The 16,632-nt window shown below is 34.1% G+C and overlaps 1 protein-coding gene across 1 annotated transcript in view; it reads right to left on the bottom strand.

Moving 5' to 3' along the window:
* Positions 1 to 617: 617 nt before the first annotated feature.
* JAK2 (Janus kinase 2) overlaps positions 618 to 16,632 on the bottom strand; it is a 100,686-nt gene continuing 84,671 nt past the window's right edge. Inside the window, exons 15-24 of the mRNA XM_023728563.1 lie at positions 15,810 to 15,948; positions 14,030 to 14,181; positions 13,726 to 13,876; positions 12,838 to 12,974; positions 10,052 to 10,241; positions 8,661 to 8,785; positions 8,112 to 8,284; positions 6,589 to 6,706; positions 4,959 to 5,072; positions 618 to 4,711 (exon numbers count right to left, since the gene is read on the bottom strand). Coding sequence (XP_023584331.1) covers positions 4,607 to 4,711; positions 4,959 to 5,072; positions 6,589 to 6,706; positions 8,112 to 8,284; positions 8,661 to 8,785; positions 10,052 to 10,241; positions 12,838 to 12,974; positions 13,726 to 13,876; positions 14,030 to 14,181; positions 15,810 to 15,948 — 1,404 coding nt within the window. The 3' untranslated portion in view covers positions 618 to 4,606. The remainder of the gene's footprint in view (positions 4,712 to 4,958; positions 5,073 to 6,588; positions 6,707 to 8,111; positions 8,285 to 8,660; positions 8,786 to 10,051; positions 10,242 to 12,837; positions 12,975 to 13,725; positions 13,877 to 14,029; positions 14,182 to 15,809; positions 15,949 to 16,632) is intronic.

The raw sequence follows: 16,632 nt of genomic DNA, 5'->3' as shown, positions 1-16,632 counted from the left end.
ATTTAGAGGGTTAATATGTTGTGGGGTTGTTAACCAATGTCATAAAACAACATGTGTACTACTGTTTCATGAGAAACTATTTGTTCTGTAAGCCTTCAGCTGAAGTACAATAAAATATAAAAAAAATCAAATAATGCATTGCACTGGGCAAGTCTGCTGCAAAAGACTTCTTTAAAGTGGACTTCTTTGAAAAGGAAATATGTCACCTTGGCTAAGGTGCACCTGAGCATGGTGTTCTCAACTTCCTCATATGCACGTGAAAGCTGGACAATGAATAAGGAAGACCAAAAAAGAACTGATGCCTTTGAATTGTGGTACTGGTGAATATACCATGGACTACCAAAAGAACAAACAAATCTGTCTTGGAAGAAGTACAGCCAGAATGCTCCTTAGAAACAAGGCTGGCAAGACTAGGTCTCACATACTTTGGACATGTTATCAGGAAGGATCAGTTCCTGGAGAAGGACATCATGCTTGGTAAAATGAAGAGTCAGCGAAAAAGAGGAAGACCCTCAATGAGATGGACTGATGCAGTGGCTGCAGCAATGGGCTCAAGCATGACAATGATTATAAGGATGGTGCAGGACCAGGCAATGTCTCATTCTGTCGTACATAGGGTCATTATGAGTCACAACCGACTCGATGGCACGTAACAACAGAGTTTGAATATTAGAATCCTGAGATAAGCTGAAGGTGCTGAGTGATTGCTGAAGACATCTCCTCTAGAGATGAGTAATCTAGACTGCAAATGAGCAGCTCCCAATCCACTTATAGTAAAGAGATGTCTGGCCTTGAAAGTTCTCAACTTCAGACCAATTATTTTTAAAAACTTCTCAGTAGCTCTAATAGTGAAGCACTTCATATTTTAGTAAGTATATGCCTTCTAGGACAGTGACTTGCATTGCATCCCACACTTCCCTAATGATAGCCCTCTCACACTGTGTTAACATTACTTGTTCAACTGTATCCACTAATAGATTTTGAACTCCCTGGAGAACAAAGACTGTACCTGTTTTATTTAGGCTTGACCATAGTTTTCTCAGAGATTGGTTAGTAAGAAATATAAACAATTAGCCTTATATGTAACTCAGTAACTACCGTGGTTAGAAATAACACAACTGAAAATAGCTAAAACTGCACTTCACAAATATTTTATTGACAGAACTGTTGAAAGAATCAAATTTTTCTGATAAAATTTTATTTTGCTAGTTAAGACATTTTGGAAATTTTATGTATCTGAAGAAGGGTGTATATGGATATTGGGCAGCTAAGAAACTGATGAGACTATACAATTAAAATGTTTTAATATTTGAGAATATTATGTGTATTTTGCTAAGAACTTGATCAATGGGAAAAGTTAAAGGCTATTTAATATGCATATTATATGAATTTGATTAATGTGAATGTTAGTTTTTAAATTCTCTTGTCTTCACTGACATTTTGAAACATCTTTGTCACTGTCAGCATTATGAAACACTTGGCAGCTAGTTATCTTGAAATTAAGTCCAACCAACCCAAATCTGGGAATAAACACAAGGTATTTTCTGATATTCATACTTGACTTTTTTGTTAAAATCAAATTTATATAACCTAGTTTTTGTTTGGATAATGCTGCGGACTTTGCTGACTTATACTTAGTTATTATTTACTCTAACATAAAAGACCCTTAGTAAGTTATACTGAAAAATTAGAAAATCTTTCATTATAAATAATTTAAACATTAGAACTAGAGTTGATTCAGCAACGTTCAAAATAGGGCACAACAGTTGATAGTGACCTTAGAAGCACTTCTTTAAAATCAAAAGATGGGTCCACTATTATAAAGGGCTTTATGTGCACATCCCTAAATCAGTGCATGTGCCCCCACTTCCTTGGTTAGGTAACAATGCAAAGGAAACTAACTTTGGAATATTTATTACACCAATATTTCAGTTTTGTGGGAAGATGCTAAAGGTGCCATGAAGAAATTAACAGAGTCTCAGTAAACTGGGCATATGATGCCACCCTATGGAGAACAATTCCTCTGGTATAGAATTATAGTTATTTTCTAACGTTTACTGCATAATAAATTTTAAATATCTGAAGTTATAGTTGTGATTAAAAAATTCACTTACTTTAAAGCAGAAGTCTTGAATTATTTTATAAGAAAGCTCTCTCCTACAGCAATTTATAGCATAGATAAATAATGTGAAAAAGTGACTACTTCCCAAAGCAAGTATCCATGGAAGCAGGGAATTGTTTACATAAAGATTGTATAACATAATATACTGGAATATTTACAGAATCATAAAATTCTAAGAAAACGTTTACACTCATTTCTGAAGAATATTAACTTGAAGAAACATTTGGGCATTAACTGGTACAATAATACTTTTTTCTTGGGCAGAACCAGCTAATCAGCTGCAAGGTTAATTTCTCTCCATGCATGGTCAGAAAAAAAGTTAAAATACCACAAATCCTCAATAAAAAAGAATTCTTCTCTTGAAAACTTGGAATTTTACATGAGGTAGTCATCCCACTCCAAGAAAATGAAGAATGTTTATGTGGGATTCTTTATCTAAAACTAAAAAATGAAACATTAAAAAAAAATTAAGAAATCTAATTAACATCCTCACTTTTATAAACAAATTAAATATTATAGACCTTTAAGAATCTACTTTTAAATATGTAAATTTTAGTAGAAAAAATCTGAACTCAAGCATACTATATGCTACTTTTCACTTGAGTAAACACAAACAGCAGAAACAGAAAAGTAGCAAAACGGAAGATCTCCTAATTGCACTACATATACACATCCTTGAGAAATCTTTACATATTAAATAAAAATTATATTAAATCTTCATCAAGATATCCTTTAGACAAATGGACACAGGGAACCTGGGGTGGAAAGGGGGAGTGTGCTGTCACACTGTGGGGATTGCAACTAATGTCACAAAACAATATGTATATAAATTTCTGAATGAGAAATTAACTTGAGCCGGAAACTTTCATCTAAAGCACAATTTAAAAAAAAAAGATATCTACTAGAAATGCATTTTTTATCTAATACACTGTTTTGAATGATTTCTGCATTCAATAGCTGCTAAAATGCTTTAAAGATAATGAATTTAAAAGCATTTCTTCTCTTTTCTTCCCATCAACCAAAAATCTCAAATCTTTTGAGCAAGGCATTTTTTCTTATATAACTTGCATTTTAAAACAAACTCCAAAAAATAGTCAGCAAATAATTAGAAGTCTTAAGTACAAACTTAAAAAAAAGGCATATACCACCAAAAATAAAGTATGAAACTATTTTCTTTTTAACCAAATCAAGTATTTTAAACTTTGTATAAATAACACAAAATATTTTAGGTATGGTGTCTAAAATGGAATAGCACTAAAACACACAACAAAAAAACAACCTGTTATACTTAACTGAAAATATGAATGTTGTCCACTTCCTTAAAGGTATACCTTATGAATTTTTACTGGCACTCTTGTAAAAGAATAAAAGTAGCAACTGTACTTTTTACCAATTTACTCTCTCAAAGAATCTCTTAGTAAAGGAAATATCTTCCAAGGCTGCAACAGAGATTTTTGAAACCCCTCAAATATAGAGCCTGTAGAAAAAAATGCTGAATAAGAATTGAAATTCCTCTTCAACTATGTATCTTAATGAGATTATACACTTAAAAAAGCAATCTATTTTATGACTTATGCTTAAATTTAATGGATGACCATACGTCCCAGGGATTGAAGAATCTTATTGGTGGCCAAGAGATCAAAGGATGGCAATGTTCTTGGCATTCTCAATCTCAAATTTTTTAAAGAAAACTATTCATGTAGTCTTAGAAAAATTAGGAGATAGTTCTACTTGAAAAACACTCACCACAAACAAATACAAGGGAAACAACTAAGAAAACAGATTGTGTTATATCTTTGTAAGCTTGTTCTATTTCAAAATGTATTCTTTAGGGTCATGGAAATTTCCTATACAAATAAAACTAGACATTTGTTCCCTTTGCTTTGAAAAATATTTACAGTACATGGAACAACAAGCTGAAAGCATACACCTGCTTATATTGCTGGCCAGTGATGTAGATAAAGGACACGAAAGTGCTTATTTAATTATCTGAGCATCTTGTTTGTACAGTGAAGCTGTTGTAGATAAACTATAAAAAATTAGAAAATATTATTAATGAACACTAGCTCTTGTGTACAACATTACACAAGATGCCAGGGTATTATATATTCACTGTGATAAAAACTGTCCATACTTATCCTGTGCATCTCTCACATGGCAAAGTTTACATTACAATTTTTTCATCTCTCAAAAATCTGAGTTGGGAAGTATTTCTTTTTTCTTTGCCAAAGAAAGGTGATGTTAATTAACTTATTAGGTTCATGAAATATTTTACAAAATTCCCTGCTAAGGTCTTTTCGTCAATGTCTTTTACTGGTGTCCTCATGGAGAAAACACATTAAACTTTGAAAGTTTTGATGAGATAGTTTCACATCTTTGCTGGCTAGCAATATGACTTATGCAGTAATAGTCCACAGCAATGTGAGATGCAAAACTTTCTTCTGTGAGTCTACTTTGGTCTCAGAGTAAAGTTCATTTCTTTCATCAAGCCATGTTGTCCCTTATTCGATCCACTCGAAGAGCCAGGTCCCTGAAGGAAGGGCGCTGATTTACATTATTGTTCCAGCATTCTGTCATGATCATATAAATCTGCAAAGGAGAAAATAAGCCAAAATTACAATGAACACAAACTGCCATCTTCTAACTGGTGGAGGACAGTAACTCGGGACTCCTACTTAATTTTCCTATATAGGGCACATATCATGGCTATGCTTGATCTGATTACCGTATTTATCTAAAAGCTTGGCAAATTAAATTTTATAAAATGATCTGAAATTCTTGGGTAAAAAGAAAAATGAAATGCACGATTACTGTGTATAAAAATATTTTTTATTACCTCATCTGGGCATCCCTCTGGTCTTGGTAATCTTCCATTATTCTTCAAGAGCTCTATCAAATGGAACACAATCATCTGTCCTTGTTTGTCATTGCCAATCATACGCATAAATTCCTGAAACACAAACCCACTTTCAATGAGTTTTTACACATTTAACTTGAAGCATAATTTTTCCCCATCTTCTCCCAAGAAAGGAGAAATATTCTGTATATGTATCTTTTTCTCCTATGTTTCAAAACATTTTCAAAACAGACTATTGTAAGGATCAAAAACTTCCATTTCAGTCATATTTCAGAAAAGACTATTAAATGTGGAATCTGTATAATGCCATTTCTATAGTTAACACACTACCAATTCCCTGAGAAGAGCCCAAAACAAATTAACTAAAAACATATTTACTTTGGTTTTGTTGTTGTTGTTTCAATACATCATATTACATTTCAGTTGATATAAAAAGTTAAATGCAAAAGAGAACATAAAAAGAAGAACATGCAGAACGAATAAGTATAAACGCAATGGAGAGAAAAACTTTCATATGTCAAAAGAATCAAAATCATAAACATAAAAGTTAGGGAAATATTTACAACAAACGTATCACTTATATATTTTAAATACAGAGCTCTTATAAATTAGTAAGAAAAATTACCAATATAAAAATGGGCAAATCATATGAGGAGACAATTCACACACACACATACACACCTAACATCCAATAAACACTTATTTACACTAATAAGATCAAATGAGATACCACTTCTATCAGTTTGGTAAAACTGAATAAAATATAATGGTCAATACTGGCAAATGATGAAATGTACACCCCTATGCATTAGTATTGAGAATGTAATCTGGTACATCTTTTCTGGAAAGTATTTGAAATAATCAAGAACCTGTAAAAATCTATAATTACACTTTTATTCTAAGGTGATAAGCAAAGATAAACATAAATATTTATGCATAAAGATGTGTACTATGTTCACTAAAGGGACCATAGTTAAAAGATTATTTAAAAGAGTGAAAAATGGAAAACGATTGTCCAGAAATATATATCCTTACGATGGAATGATACCCAGCAGTTAGAAATCACATCTGTAATAAATATTTACTAATATAGGAAAATACCTATGCTGTAATACTCAGTGAAAAGACAGTATAGTGAACTGTACAGTATAACCTTAAATTTTAGAAATCTATGTGTGTGTGTGTATATATATACTTATAAAATTTCACTTTTATATAAAATAAAAAAGTCTGGAAGAAAACATATGACAATATTAAAGTAGTTATCTCTGAATTAAAGACGATTTATTTTTTCATACTTTCTACAAGACGCAAGAAAAAATTACTATAAAAATTTTTACTTATCCAATAATTCCTAGAATGAATGAGATTACTGATTTTACTAAAAATAATATTAAGAGAATATACTAAATAATGTTCCAACTCCCCTGTTTTAAAAATTCAAGTCAATTTAATGAGTAAGTTTAGGGGGTTGTTTTGGATGTTGCCTTACAAATGATCAATAAGAGGCCCTAAAATGGGCTCTTGGTTTATTCTTCTTCTTTGGTTAAAAACCCTTTCTCATGTTTAAAAAAAAAAGAAAAGAAAAGTAAATAAAAAGCACACTGACCGCTGGTGGACTTTTACTCTTCTCAATGTATGTGAAAAGCTCATATAGAACCACTCCAAAGCTCCAAACATCTGAGGCCACAGAAAACTTGCTCTCTGTCAGTGATTCTGGAGCATACCTGTAATATATGCAATGCATTTAAAAGACAGTTGCTTGATGTGCCAACTCTTGACTTCACCTGCAAATCATTGGATAAAGAAAACAAGGTGTGCAGAGAAGAGTTACCACAGCAGGCCTGAGGCTCGCATCCTCAGAAAGGCCCGCTTGCAATGCTGACCCGGGGCTGGCATCTGGGAACTTAGATTTCAGGAGGGTTTCCTGAACTAGAGAATTAGACAGCAAGGAACAACCATGCACCCATCACCCAGCTAAACACACTGCTCTTCTTGCTTCATAGGTTACTTCCCACCCCCGAACTCCTTTATTTGAAGTCAATCCCAGACATTGCAATATTTCAACCATAATTATTCCAGTATGCATCTCTGAAAGATAAGGACTCTTTAAAACACATTCACAAGTCCATTATAATTTATTCTTCTGTGGAAATAACTCTTTAGTTCTAAATCATCAGAGTTTTCTTACCTGATTTCTTTCCAGACTAACCATTTGCAATAGCTGGGATTAGCTGTAAAATTTACAGGTACAATATAACACAAAGATAACTATGATCCATAAACTTAGCAGCAGCACATCAGGTGATTTATGTATTTCTAATAGAGACCCCAGAAACATTTTTATAAACTGAAAGTTATGTTTTTTTATATTAATAATCCTCATTTTCAAGTCAGATACCTAAAATGTTAATGAAACATACTTAACTAAAATACATAAAATCTATTCCTTAACAATAACATCTGATTCAAACAACATAATCTTTAGAGTACTACTTCAGTAGATGAATAAACCAGAATTAAAGTCTGTTTGGAATATATCCAAGATCAAAACATTTAAATATAATTTCACCAAGTCATCCCTAGAAAGCAAAATATACCATAAATGAAGTATTAAAAAGAAAACTTTGCATCAAAGCAGATTGATAGAAAAAATGCATACCACAGAAAAAAATAGGTTTGTGTGTTCCTCACAATTAATACAAAATTTTAACTGAAGACCAAAACTAACTTTAGCTTCAAACTGCTGTAACATATAAAATATTCTATTAGGGCCAGACTAAAGCACCATCATGGTTAAGAAAGCTTAAAAGCAGAAACACTGAGATCAGACTCGGCTTGAATCCCAGTGCTATCATTTATTAGTTATGTGCCCTTGGGCAAGATATTTAACCTCTCTATGCCTCAGCTCCCTCATATTTAAAATAGAGATGATAATAGCACACATTCTCCTGAGGTTGTTATAAGAATTTAATGAGATAATCCATGAAATGCACTCAGCCCAATGTAAGCACGTGATAAATATTTGTTATTATTATAACAATATATGAGATAAACTATTAAATAATAGTAGTAAAAATAAAGCTTGAAGTGCTCTAAAATTTCACGTTATTGAACTAAAATAATACTCACCAGAATATGGGACTTTCACCCGGTTCTTTCACTTTGTAGTATTCTTTGTCTTGTGGCAAAACTTTAGTCAACCCAAAATCCCCAATTTTAACTCTGTTCTCATTCTCCACCAATATATTTCTTGTTGCTAGATCCCTGTGGATATACCTTTTTGTACCAAGATATTCCATGCCCTATGGATAAAATAACATTTTTCTTTAAGCTAATTTTATAAACATAAACAATTTAAGGGATCTTACCCCTATAAAAATGAAACACATTGCCGTCGAGTCAATTCCAACTCACAGCAACCCTACAGGACAGAGTAGAACTGCTCCACAAGGTTTCCAAGGCTGTAATCTTTACGGAAGCAGACTGCCACATCTTTCTCCCACGGAGCAGCTGATGGGTTTGAACTGCTGACCATTTGGTTAGCAGCTGAATGCTGAACCACTGTGCTACCAGGGCTCCTTCCTACCCCCTTTATTATCTAAGAAGAACTATAGAAGATTTCTTAATTACTTCAATATGCTTGCTTCATCTACAACAAACAGCCAGGATATTAGGTACCTTGCATATCTGAGATGTGTACTGTAGAAGTTTTTTATGATCTATCCGTTCTTTATGTTTTTGGAGATAGTCTCGTAAACTTCCATATGGTAAATATTCCATAATTAATCTCAGATTACGCCGACCTTTTAACATACAAATGGAACAGAATGTTTTACTTTGCCATGTTTTACTGATGAAATATTAGAAGACAACTACATATAAATAATTTAAAGATACATAAAATCTGAGTCTAAGATGATAAAACTTTAATTAAAGGTGATGCAGTAGTTAAGAACACAGGCTTCTCCTTTGGTGAGTAGCACCTGGGGTCTTAAAAGCTCGTGAGCGGCCATCTAAGATACTCCACTGGTCTCTCCTCGTCTGGAGTAAGGCAGAATGAAGAAAACCAAAGACATGAAGGAAAGATTAGTCCAAAGGACTAATGGACCACAGCTACCACAGCCTCCACCAGACTGAGTCCAGCACAACTAGATGGTGCCCAGCTACCACCACCAACTGCTCTATAGGGATCACAATAGAGGGTGCCGGACAGAGCTGGAGAAAAATGTAGAACAAATTCTAACTCACAAAAAAAACAAAAACAAAAAGATCAGATTTACTAGTCTGACACAGACTGGAGAAATCCCAAGAGTATGGCCCCTGGACACCCTTTTAGCTCAGTAATGAAGTCACTCCTGAGGCTCACCGTTCAGCCAAAGATTAGACAGTCTCATAAAATAAAACGAAACTAAAGGGGCACACCAGCCCAGGGGCAAGGGCGAGAAGGCAGTAGGGGACAGGCAAGCTGGTAATAGGGAACCCGAGGTCGAGAAGGGAGAGTGTTGACATGCTGTGGGGTTGGTAACCAATGTTGGAAAACAGTATGTGTACTCATGGTTTAATGAGAAGCTAGTTTGTTCTGTAAACCTTCATCTAAAGTACAACAATTAAAAAAAAAAAAAGAACACAGGCTTTTTGAAACACAGTTTTGAAATTAAACTTTGAAAATAGTTATATTTAGTCTTCTGTAGACTCTTCAGACAACCAAAACAAGCTAAAGAGAAAAACATCCTTTCTCCTCATTTATAGTGCACAAAAAGCATCTAATTTAAAATATTTTTATAGAATATATGAGGAAAGCCAACTTGTTTCTTTAAAAATTATATTCTCTTGGCAAATTTACACAATACTGATAACATCATTATCAGTGAGGACAGTGACTAACCAGTCAGCAAAGACTTTCTATAGTTATAGCCCACAGTCACCCAGCACAAGCGCCATTCATAGGGGATGCTTCACTCCCTGGGCACCGGTATATTATTCGTCCAGATTGCTAGACGTTTGCTTCTATCTCCTAGGATGCCAAAGACATATCTTGAGTTCAAACTAGGTTTCAGTAGGCAACATACCAGCACTGTAGCACACCCCCTTGTACTTTACAATGTTGTCATGCTGCAGGGATTTAAGGATCTCAATTTCCCTTTCAAAGTCTCGGAGGTGCTCCTCAGTGCTGTGCTGGAGCTTCTTCACGGCCACCACCTCCCCAGTGTTGTCCTGCAGAGGGTCATACCGGCACATCTCCACGCTCCCAAAATTACCCTAGCCAATGTTTTTAAAAAAAGATCACTCTTTAAGAAAAACATTCTTTTTATTTAAGACATATTAGTTATATAGAATTGATTACATTCGAAATAAAGTATAAGTTTTTGGTATTAATCAAATTAGTGTATTTTGAATATTATTGCATTGTTAAAAAACAATGTAGTTCTTGAGCTATAAGATTCTAAGTGACTAAATTTTCAGTTATATATTTGAAGTCAATTAACAACAATCTCAAAAACTGGACCATATGTGTAGGCTTAAGTTAAACCTCAATTACATAGTTTGGGAGGCTACAAAGCAAGGTGGGTAAGATCTGTAATTCTGGAGTCAGACAGATTGGAGCTAGAATCTTGGCCCATTACTTACTCCCTTTGTGACCTTCGGCAAGTCACTTCCCTCTCTGAACCTTAATTTTCTCTTCCTTAAAGTGAGGGATAACAAATTATCTATCTTACATTGCTACTGTGAGAAATTATTCCAAAACATATTTTAAAACATGAAAGCAGGAAATTAGAATTTTATATTCTTTTCTCCTACTTAATAATGGAGCAATAAAAATTTTCCAGTGTCATTAAATACTCTGAAAACATGATTTTTAATTGTTATATATTAAATTTTCACAGGAATATACTGATTTTTAAAACTGGAAATATAAATGTCCAACAATAAGAAAAGTTTTAAAAAAATAACACATTCATGTCACTGCAATAATATTCTTATTCATAAATATCTGTGTATATCTCTATTAAGGATACTTTCTTACAAGTGGAAATAGCTGTTTAAAGAATATGAACATTTCAAAGGGCCCTGATACATGCCGCATCAGAAACTCTGTAGAAGAGGTTGTCAATGCACATTCGACTGTACAGTGGAAACATGTCCATGTTATCACATCCCTGCCAACATGGTCATTATTCTTCTTCTAAATCTTTATCAGTTTGATAGGCACAAATCAATCTCACTGTTTTGATTTGAAATGCCTCTATTTTCCTTTAGAAGAAGAAGGTGAAGGAAAATGCTGAGACTGAAGAGATGGATTTAGGATAGGAAGCCAGAGGGACAGTAAATGTGTGGAATGGGTATCAGTGAAAGAATAAAATAAAAGAGAGTAAAGGAACTACCAATAACAGAGTCCTAAGTGCCTAGCCAATGTTGGAAACCAATTTGTGGTGGAGATAATAAACATATTTATAAGCGTATTTCTCTTACAGTGCTTGAGAGATGAAAGCAGAGGTAGAAAACTGCAGAACTGTATTGTCTCTGTACTGGGAAATGACAGGGAAAGTGGAGCAGATAATCAAGGGCAGTGACATAACAGTGGACATCAGTGAAAGCAGAGTTTAAGTGGTCTAACAGGAGATCTACCCAATCCAGGAAAGGAGAGAGTTGAATCTGAAAGTTAGCTAACAGGCTTTTAGAAGAGGAGGGGGTCAAAGACTCTGGCAAAACAAAGGTATCAAAAAGAAGGATCTGTATGTTGAGAAGAGTTGAAAGACACAAAGTTATTACAGTCAGAGAGGGAGACTTCAGGGTCTGAAATTTTGTATGTAAAGCTGTTAAAGGGAATCATAGAGTTCAAAGTAAAATCATTTAACATAGACATAGATTAGGGGTAGAGAAATCGAGGAATTTAGAGGGTGTTGGAAGGATGCCCAAAATAATGGCGGGAGGTGAAGTGAAGAAGAAAACAGTGAGTACTAAAAGTACTCAAGGAATGTGCAGTACTGACTAGGATTTTTCTTTAAATGCTAAAATTTGAGGTAATTTGTTACACAGCAATAGATAGCTAATATACCCAAATATCTGGACCTTTTTCTTATCATTGATATATCCCTTGAAAGTTTCCTGAGAATATTTTACAAACAAGGAACAACAGCAAAGTATTAATATAGTTAGGCAATGCTTAATATAACCCCAGTGTTTAGGACTGGTAAAGCTAGACTGGAACATTTAGCCTTCATCTTATATCCTTGCCCAAATCCAATCTATGAGGCCACATAGTATAGAGCCCTATACTGGTAAGCATAAGAGAAGAAAGAGAGAGCTTACTGCTATGGTTGAGCCTGCTAAGCACTGAGCCTTGCAAGTCTTGCTTATGATATACAGGCTATGCATGACTGTGTGACCAAACATATACAGACTGTGTCTACTAATGAACATGGCCCAGTCAACATCCTAGATTTGAACAATCAGATTATTTCTCCGAGATGACTAACGAAGCAGGTGGGCAGAAAGACAGGGAGAAAGGCTTACATGCACCTTTTTCTATTCTATACACAAAAGCTCCCTCTACCAAGAAAGAATCCCATGGTCAAATCAATTTGGGAAATACCACCTAATTTATTATGCTCTGGAAAACGTTCACTGCACATTACATGTCAAAGGCTCTGAGATGTTCTTCAGTAAAGAAAGCTGTCTCTTCAACTCAGCATTTCTCCAATATTTGACAACAAAACTTTTTTCTATAAACACCCCTTTCTATAAACATCCCTTAAAGTCTTTTTTTCTATAAACACCCCTTAAAGTCTTTTTTTTTCCCCTAAATAAAATGTTCTATGACTGTACTCTATTTAAAAAATTCTGGACATCTCACCTTGCCAAGTTGCTGTAAAAATTTCAAATGTCTTTCTTCAAACTGTGTAGGGTCCCTGTCTTCAAAAGCACCAGAAAATCCTAGGGCACCTATCCTCATATTTGGTAACATGTCATTTTCTGTTAACAGTTCATAATCTAGAGAAAAAAAGAAATATTTATTTTCAGATACATTCTTTGGGTTAAATTAACATGCATTCAAATTGACAAAAAAAAATCAGTTTGAGTTGAAAATATTAAATAATACAAGGGAAATTCAAAAATAGCTTAGATTATATTAATGGTTAAATTACTATTAATTATATTAATGCTGATAGCCTTTAATTATTACGCGTAATCTGACAGGCTTTCAAGAAATATTTTTGCAAAGGATAAATGATTATTTTCCAAAATAGGTGGTTTTAAAATTCATAAAGTAAGGCTATATTCTGACTTTCGTGGTAAGAATAGTGGGTAGTATCACAGCAGGAAATAAATACAGGTTAAACACATGCGTATTTAGCTCAATATTCTAAAAGGGGAGAAGACAAAAATAAATCTACCTAGTGTTTAGAAAATCAATCAATTATAAAATATATGGGAACTAGTTAAAGAAAAACAGAAAGAATTGCTTTAACAAAGTCAATTAAGCCAAATAAATCTCTACAGTATACAACTCATTAACTGACAAACTAAAATTAGGTTACTGAAGGAGAAAGGTCTTTTTGAAAAACTGAAGAGACCTGAATATATAAAAAGTATGGAAAGTCATGCACATCAGAAATTAAGAGGATCTGAAAGACACCAAGGAACTTCTTGGAGAAATTAGAAAATTAGTAAAGATTGATTAAATAAGACAAAGACAGGAAAATAGCTGGAGAATCAGTAAGATCACTCTATCAATACATACCTGGAGTAAACAAGCTGTTAAGATCTCGTATGATGGCTCTGAAAGAAGGCCTAAAATCTGGTCCGTAATCCATACAATTATTTATAAGATTTGCTAACTCTGTCCACTTTGGTGCAGGAAGTTGGTGCCTGTCTTCATAGAACTGTAGCTTCTACAATAAAGAGCCATATGTTGAGAATGAGCTGTGTAAGGCCATGATGACCTTCCTTTTAAAATCAGATCTGCTAAAAAATTAAACCACGTGAAAAAAGTATGAAGGATCACTGACAGAGTAATTCCAACCTCATAGTCTAAACAGACTTACCCTTTGGGAATCCAGAGCACTGAGAGGCTTATCTCCTCCACTGCAGATTTCCCACAAAGTAGTACCAAAACTCCATTTATCTGTTGCCAAGCTTAGATTTCTAGGATTTTCAATGCATTCAGGTGGTGCCCATGGTATTCTCTCCTGAAGAACTTTTAAATGATAGGAACAGTATAGTTAAAAAGGCCCTACTCATAAACCATTCCTTTATATGCAAATAATTTTCGAAATCATTTCAATAATCAGGGTTTTTTGTTTGTTGTGTGCACTTAAGAGCTGGAAGGGATCTTTGAGTTCATCTAATTCAATCCCTTAGCTTTAACAGTGATGACACTGAGACCCACAAAGGCTGAGTCTTTTGGCCAAAGTTACATAGCCGATTAGTGGCATGGATAGACTTAAAATCCTGTATAAGGAACCCCTGATCCACTGAACTTTTTTCCATTAAACCACAGTGTCTCAACTGGCATCCCACTCCCTCCACCGCTTCCCATTAGCACTGCGTTCGAAAAAACATTTTCTATAAAACGTGTCCTAAAATTACCTCTTGGTATTTTTTTTTTTTCTATTCTTCAGAATGTGTAAGCAATAAAGATAATGTTACATCATTCCGCACTGTCCTAAACGATTCAGTGGCAGTGGCAATCCTGACTTGCACGTAAAAAAGCAACAACTAACAGGCATTCACAATATGGCAGAGGAAGGACATTACATACACTAAGATATTCTGGGTACAAAACTGACATCGGTGGATTCTGCTCAGATCACAGAACTCCCCAAGTAAACACTCCATCTGTGTTCTGTAACTCCATCAGAAAGATGGTTTTCAAGCAGGGAGGGCGCAATATAACACCACCTTCTGGTATTCTGGCAGAAATAAATATGAATGAAGAACAATCTATTGCATCTCTTGGTACATTTTGGCAAAGTAATGTGAATGTTTTTGCTGTGTAATCAAGAGAGTAAGGAGGACATTGGTTCCTTTCTCCTTCACCAGACAAATACATTTTCTCACTCTTCTTCTCCCATTCCAAAGGGTAAAATTTCCCTCAGTACCAGATCTAAGATCCTATAAGATTTTCTGCCTCATTCTACTGCCCTATTCACTACCATACAAGCCATCAAGTACCACTGTCTCAAATAGGATACTATGCATGAAATGCATAAAAGTTGATCAATTTAGATACTATATTTAGAATATTCAATTAGATAAATTAACTAAAATAATGAAATACAACTACAACATTATTTGGACCAAAAAAATCCCATTCAATTATCTGACTGAAATTTTTTCTTTTAACTAATTGTGTTAAATGGATTAACAAGCACAAGAGAAAACTACAAAGAAGTTTTAAAAAATCAGAGTTAGCTCAGTACTTAAACTAGATGAAATTCCAAACTAGATAATATGTCTTCTTAAGTTTTTATTTAGTGACAAGAGGAAAATGTAGAAAGTGTACTTCTGGCTCAAAGAATGATACTAGGAAATTAAACATTTAAAAAATGGAGAAAATCCTAGCTTCCATATATAATTAGGGATTAAAACTGTTAAAAAATATCATCTCACATATTACAGTGACATGTTTATAAGAAAGAAGAAATGGACAGAGACTAAAATGCAACTACTACTAATTTAGAATGCTAAAAATGATAGCTATTTTTTTTTATTAATCAAGAATATATCATTAAAATAGAGTATAAGAAATATTAACAACATGCTTTTTAAGCTACCCCCCAGATAAAGTTTAATAAAGGAAAGTGCGATCGCTATAGAACTTACTGTCCTTTGGCAAAACTGTAATACTAATGCCAGGATCACTAAGTTTGATGAAAGGAGGATTTCCCGTCTTCCTGTCTTCTTCTCTGATAAGCAAAATATTTTTGGCACACACATTCCCATGAATAAGGGTTTTCTCTTCCTATTAAAGTTAAATGTACATACATACACATATCAATCCACAAATATTTGAGCACTTAATCTAAATCCCCAAAATGGATTTAAGGGAGAAAAACATGTAAGATAAAATAATAAACGTTAATTTGGAGGCATGCTTTGAGGAAGTAAGTTTTATGACAGCACTGTACTTCCTGTTTTCACATTTTAAAAGACACAACAGCCTATACCCATGACGAAATGTAAATTAAAAGCACCCAATGCCACTTCACTTGAGGTTTAAATGGTCTGCATCTCTAGATGGTAGCAGACATTAAGAAATACTGTCTCTGTCCAGCAACAGGGTATCGGTGCTGTACCCTCTGCTGATCACTGGCTGGCCCTCCGCTGTTCTGCTCCTAGGCAGTACTGCTTTCTCAAGCACATAACGTCCAACTGCCTACGGACAGGGTTGCTCTGCTATCCAGAGCCGGCACAACATGCTTCTGCATAATTTTTGGTTAAATTCTCTAAACCCAAGTGACAAACTACAGACTTCCCGTCAGCAGTTCTAAGAGACTGACAGGATGACAAAACTCTTTCAGAAGTGATTTTACATAAACAAACAAGTATATGTCTAAAATTATAACAAAAATAACAACAAAATTATTTTAAATGACTTGGAATTCATTTACAGATTTATCATTTGTTCCCAGGCCAAGATAATTTC

Source organism: Trichechus manatus, unplaced genomic scaffold, assembly GCF_000243295.1.
Source record: "Trichechus manatus latirostris isolate Lorelei unplaced genomic scaffold, TriManLat1.0 scaffold00025, whole genome shotgun sequence".
NCBI lineage: Eukaryota > Metazoa > Chordata > Mammalia > Sirenia > Trichechidae > Trichechus > Trichechus manatus.
The sequence above is the reverse complement of the archived record's forward strand: the minus strand, read 5'-3'. Positions and strand labels throughout refer to the sequence as shown.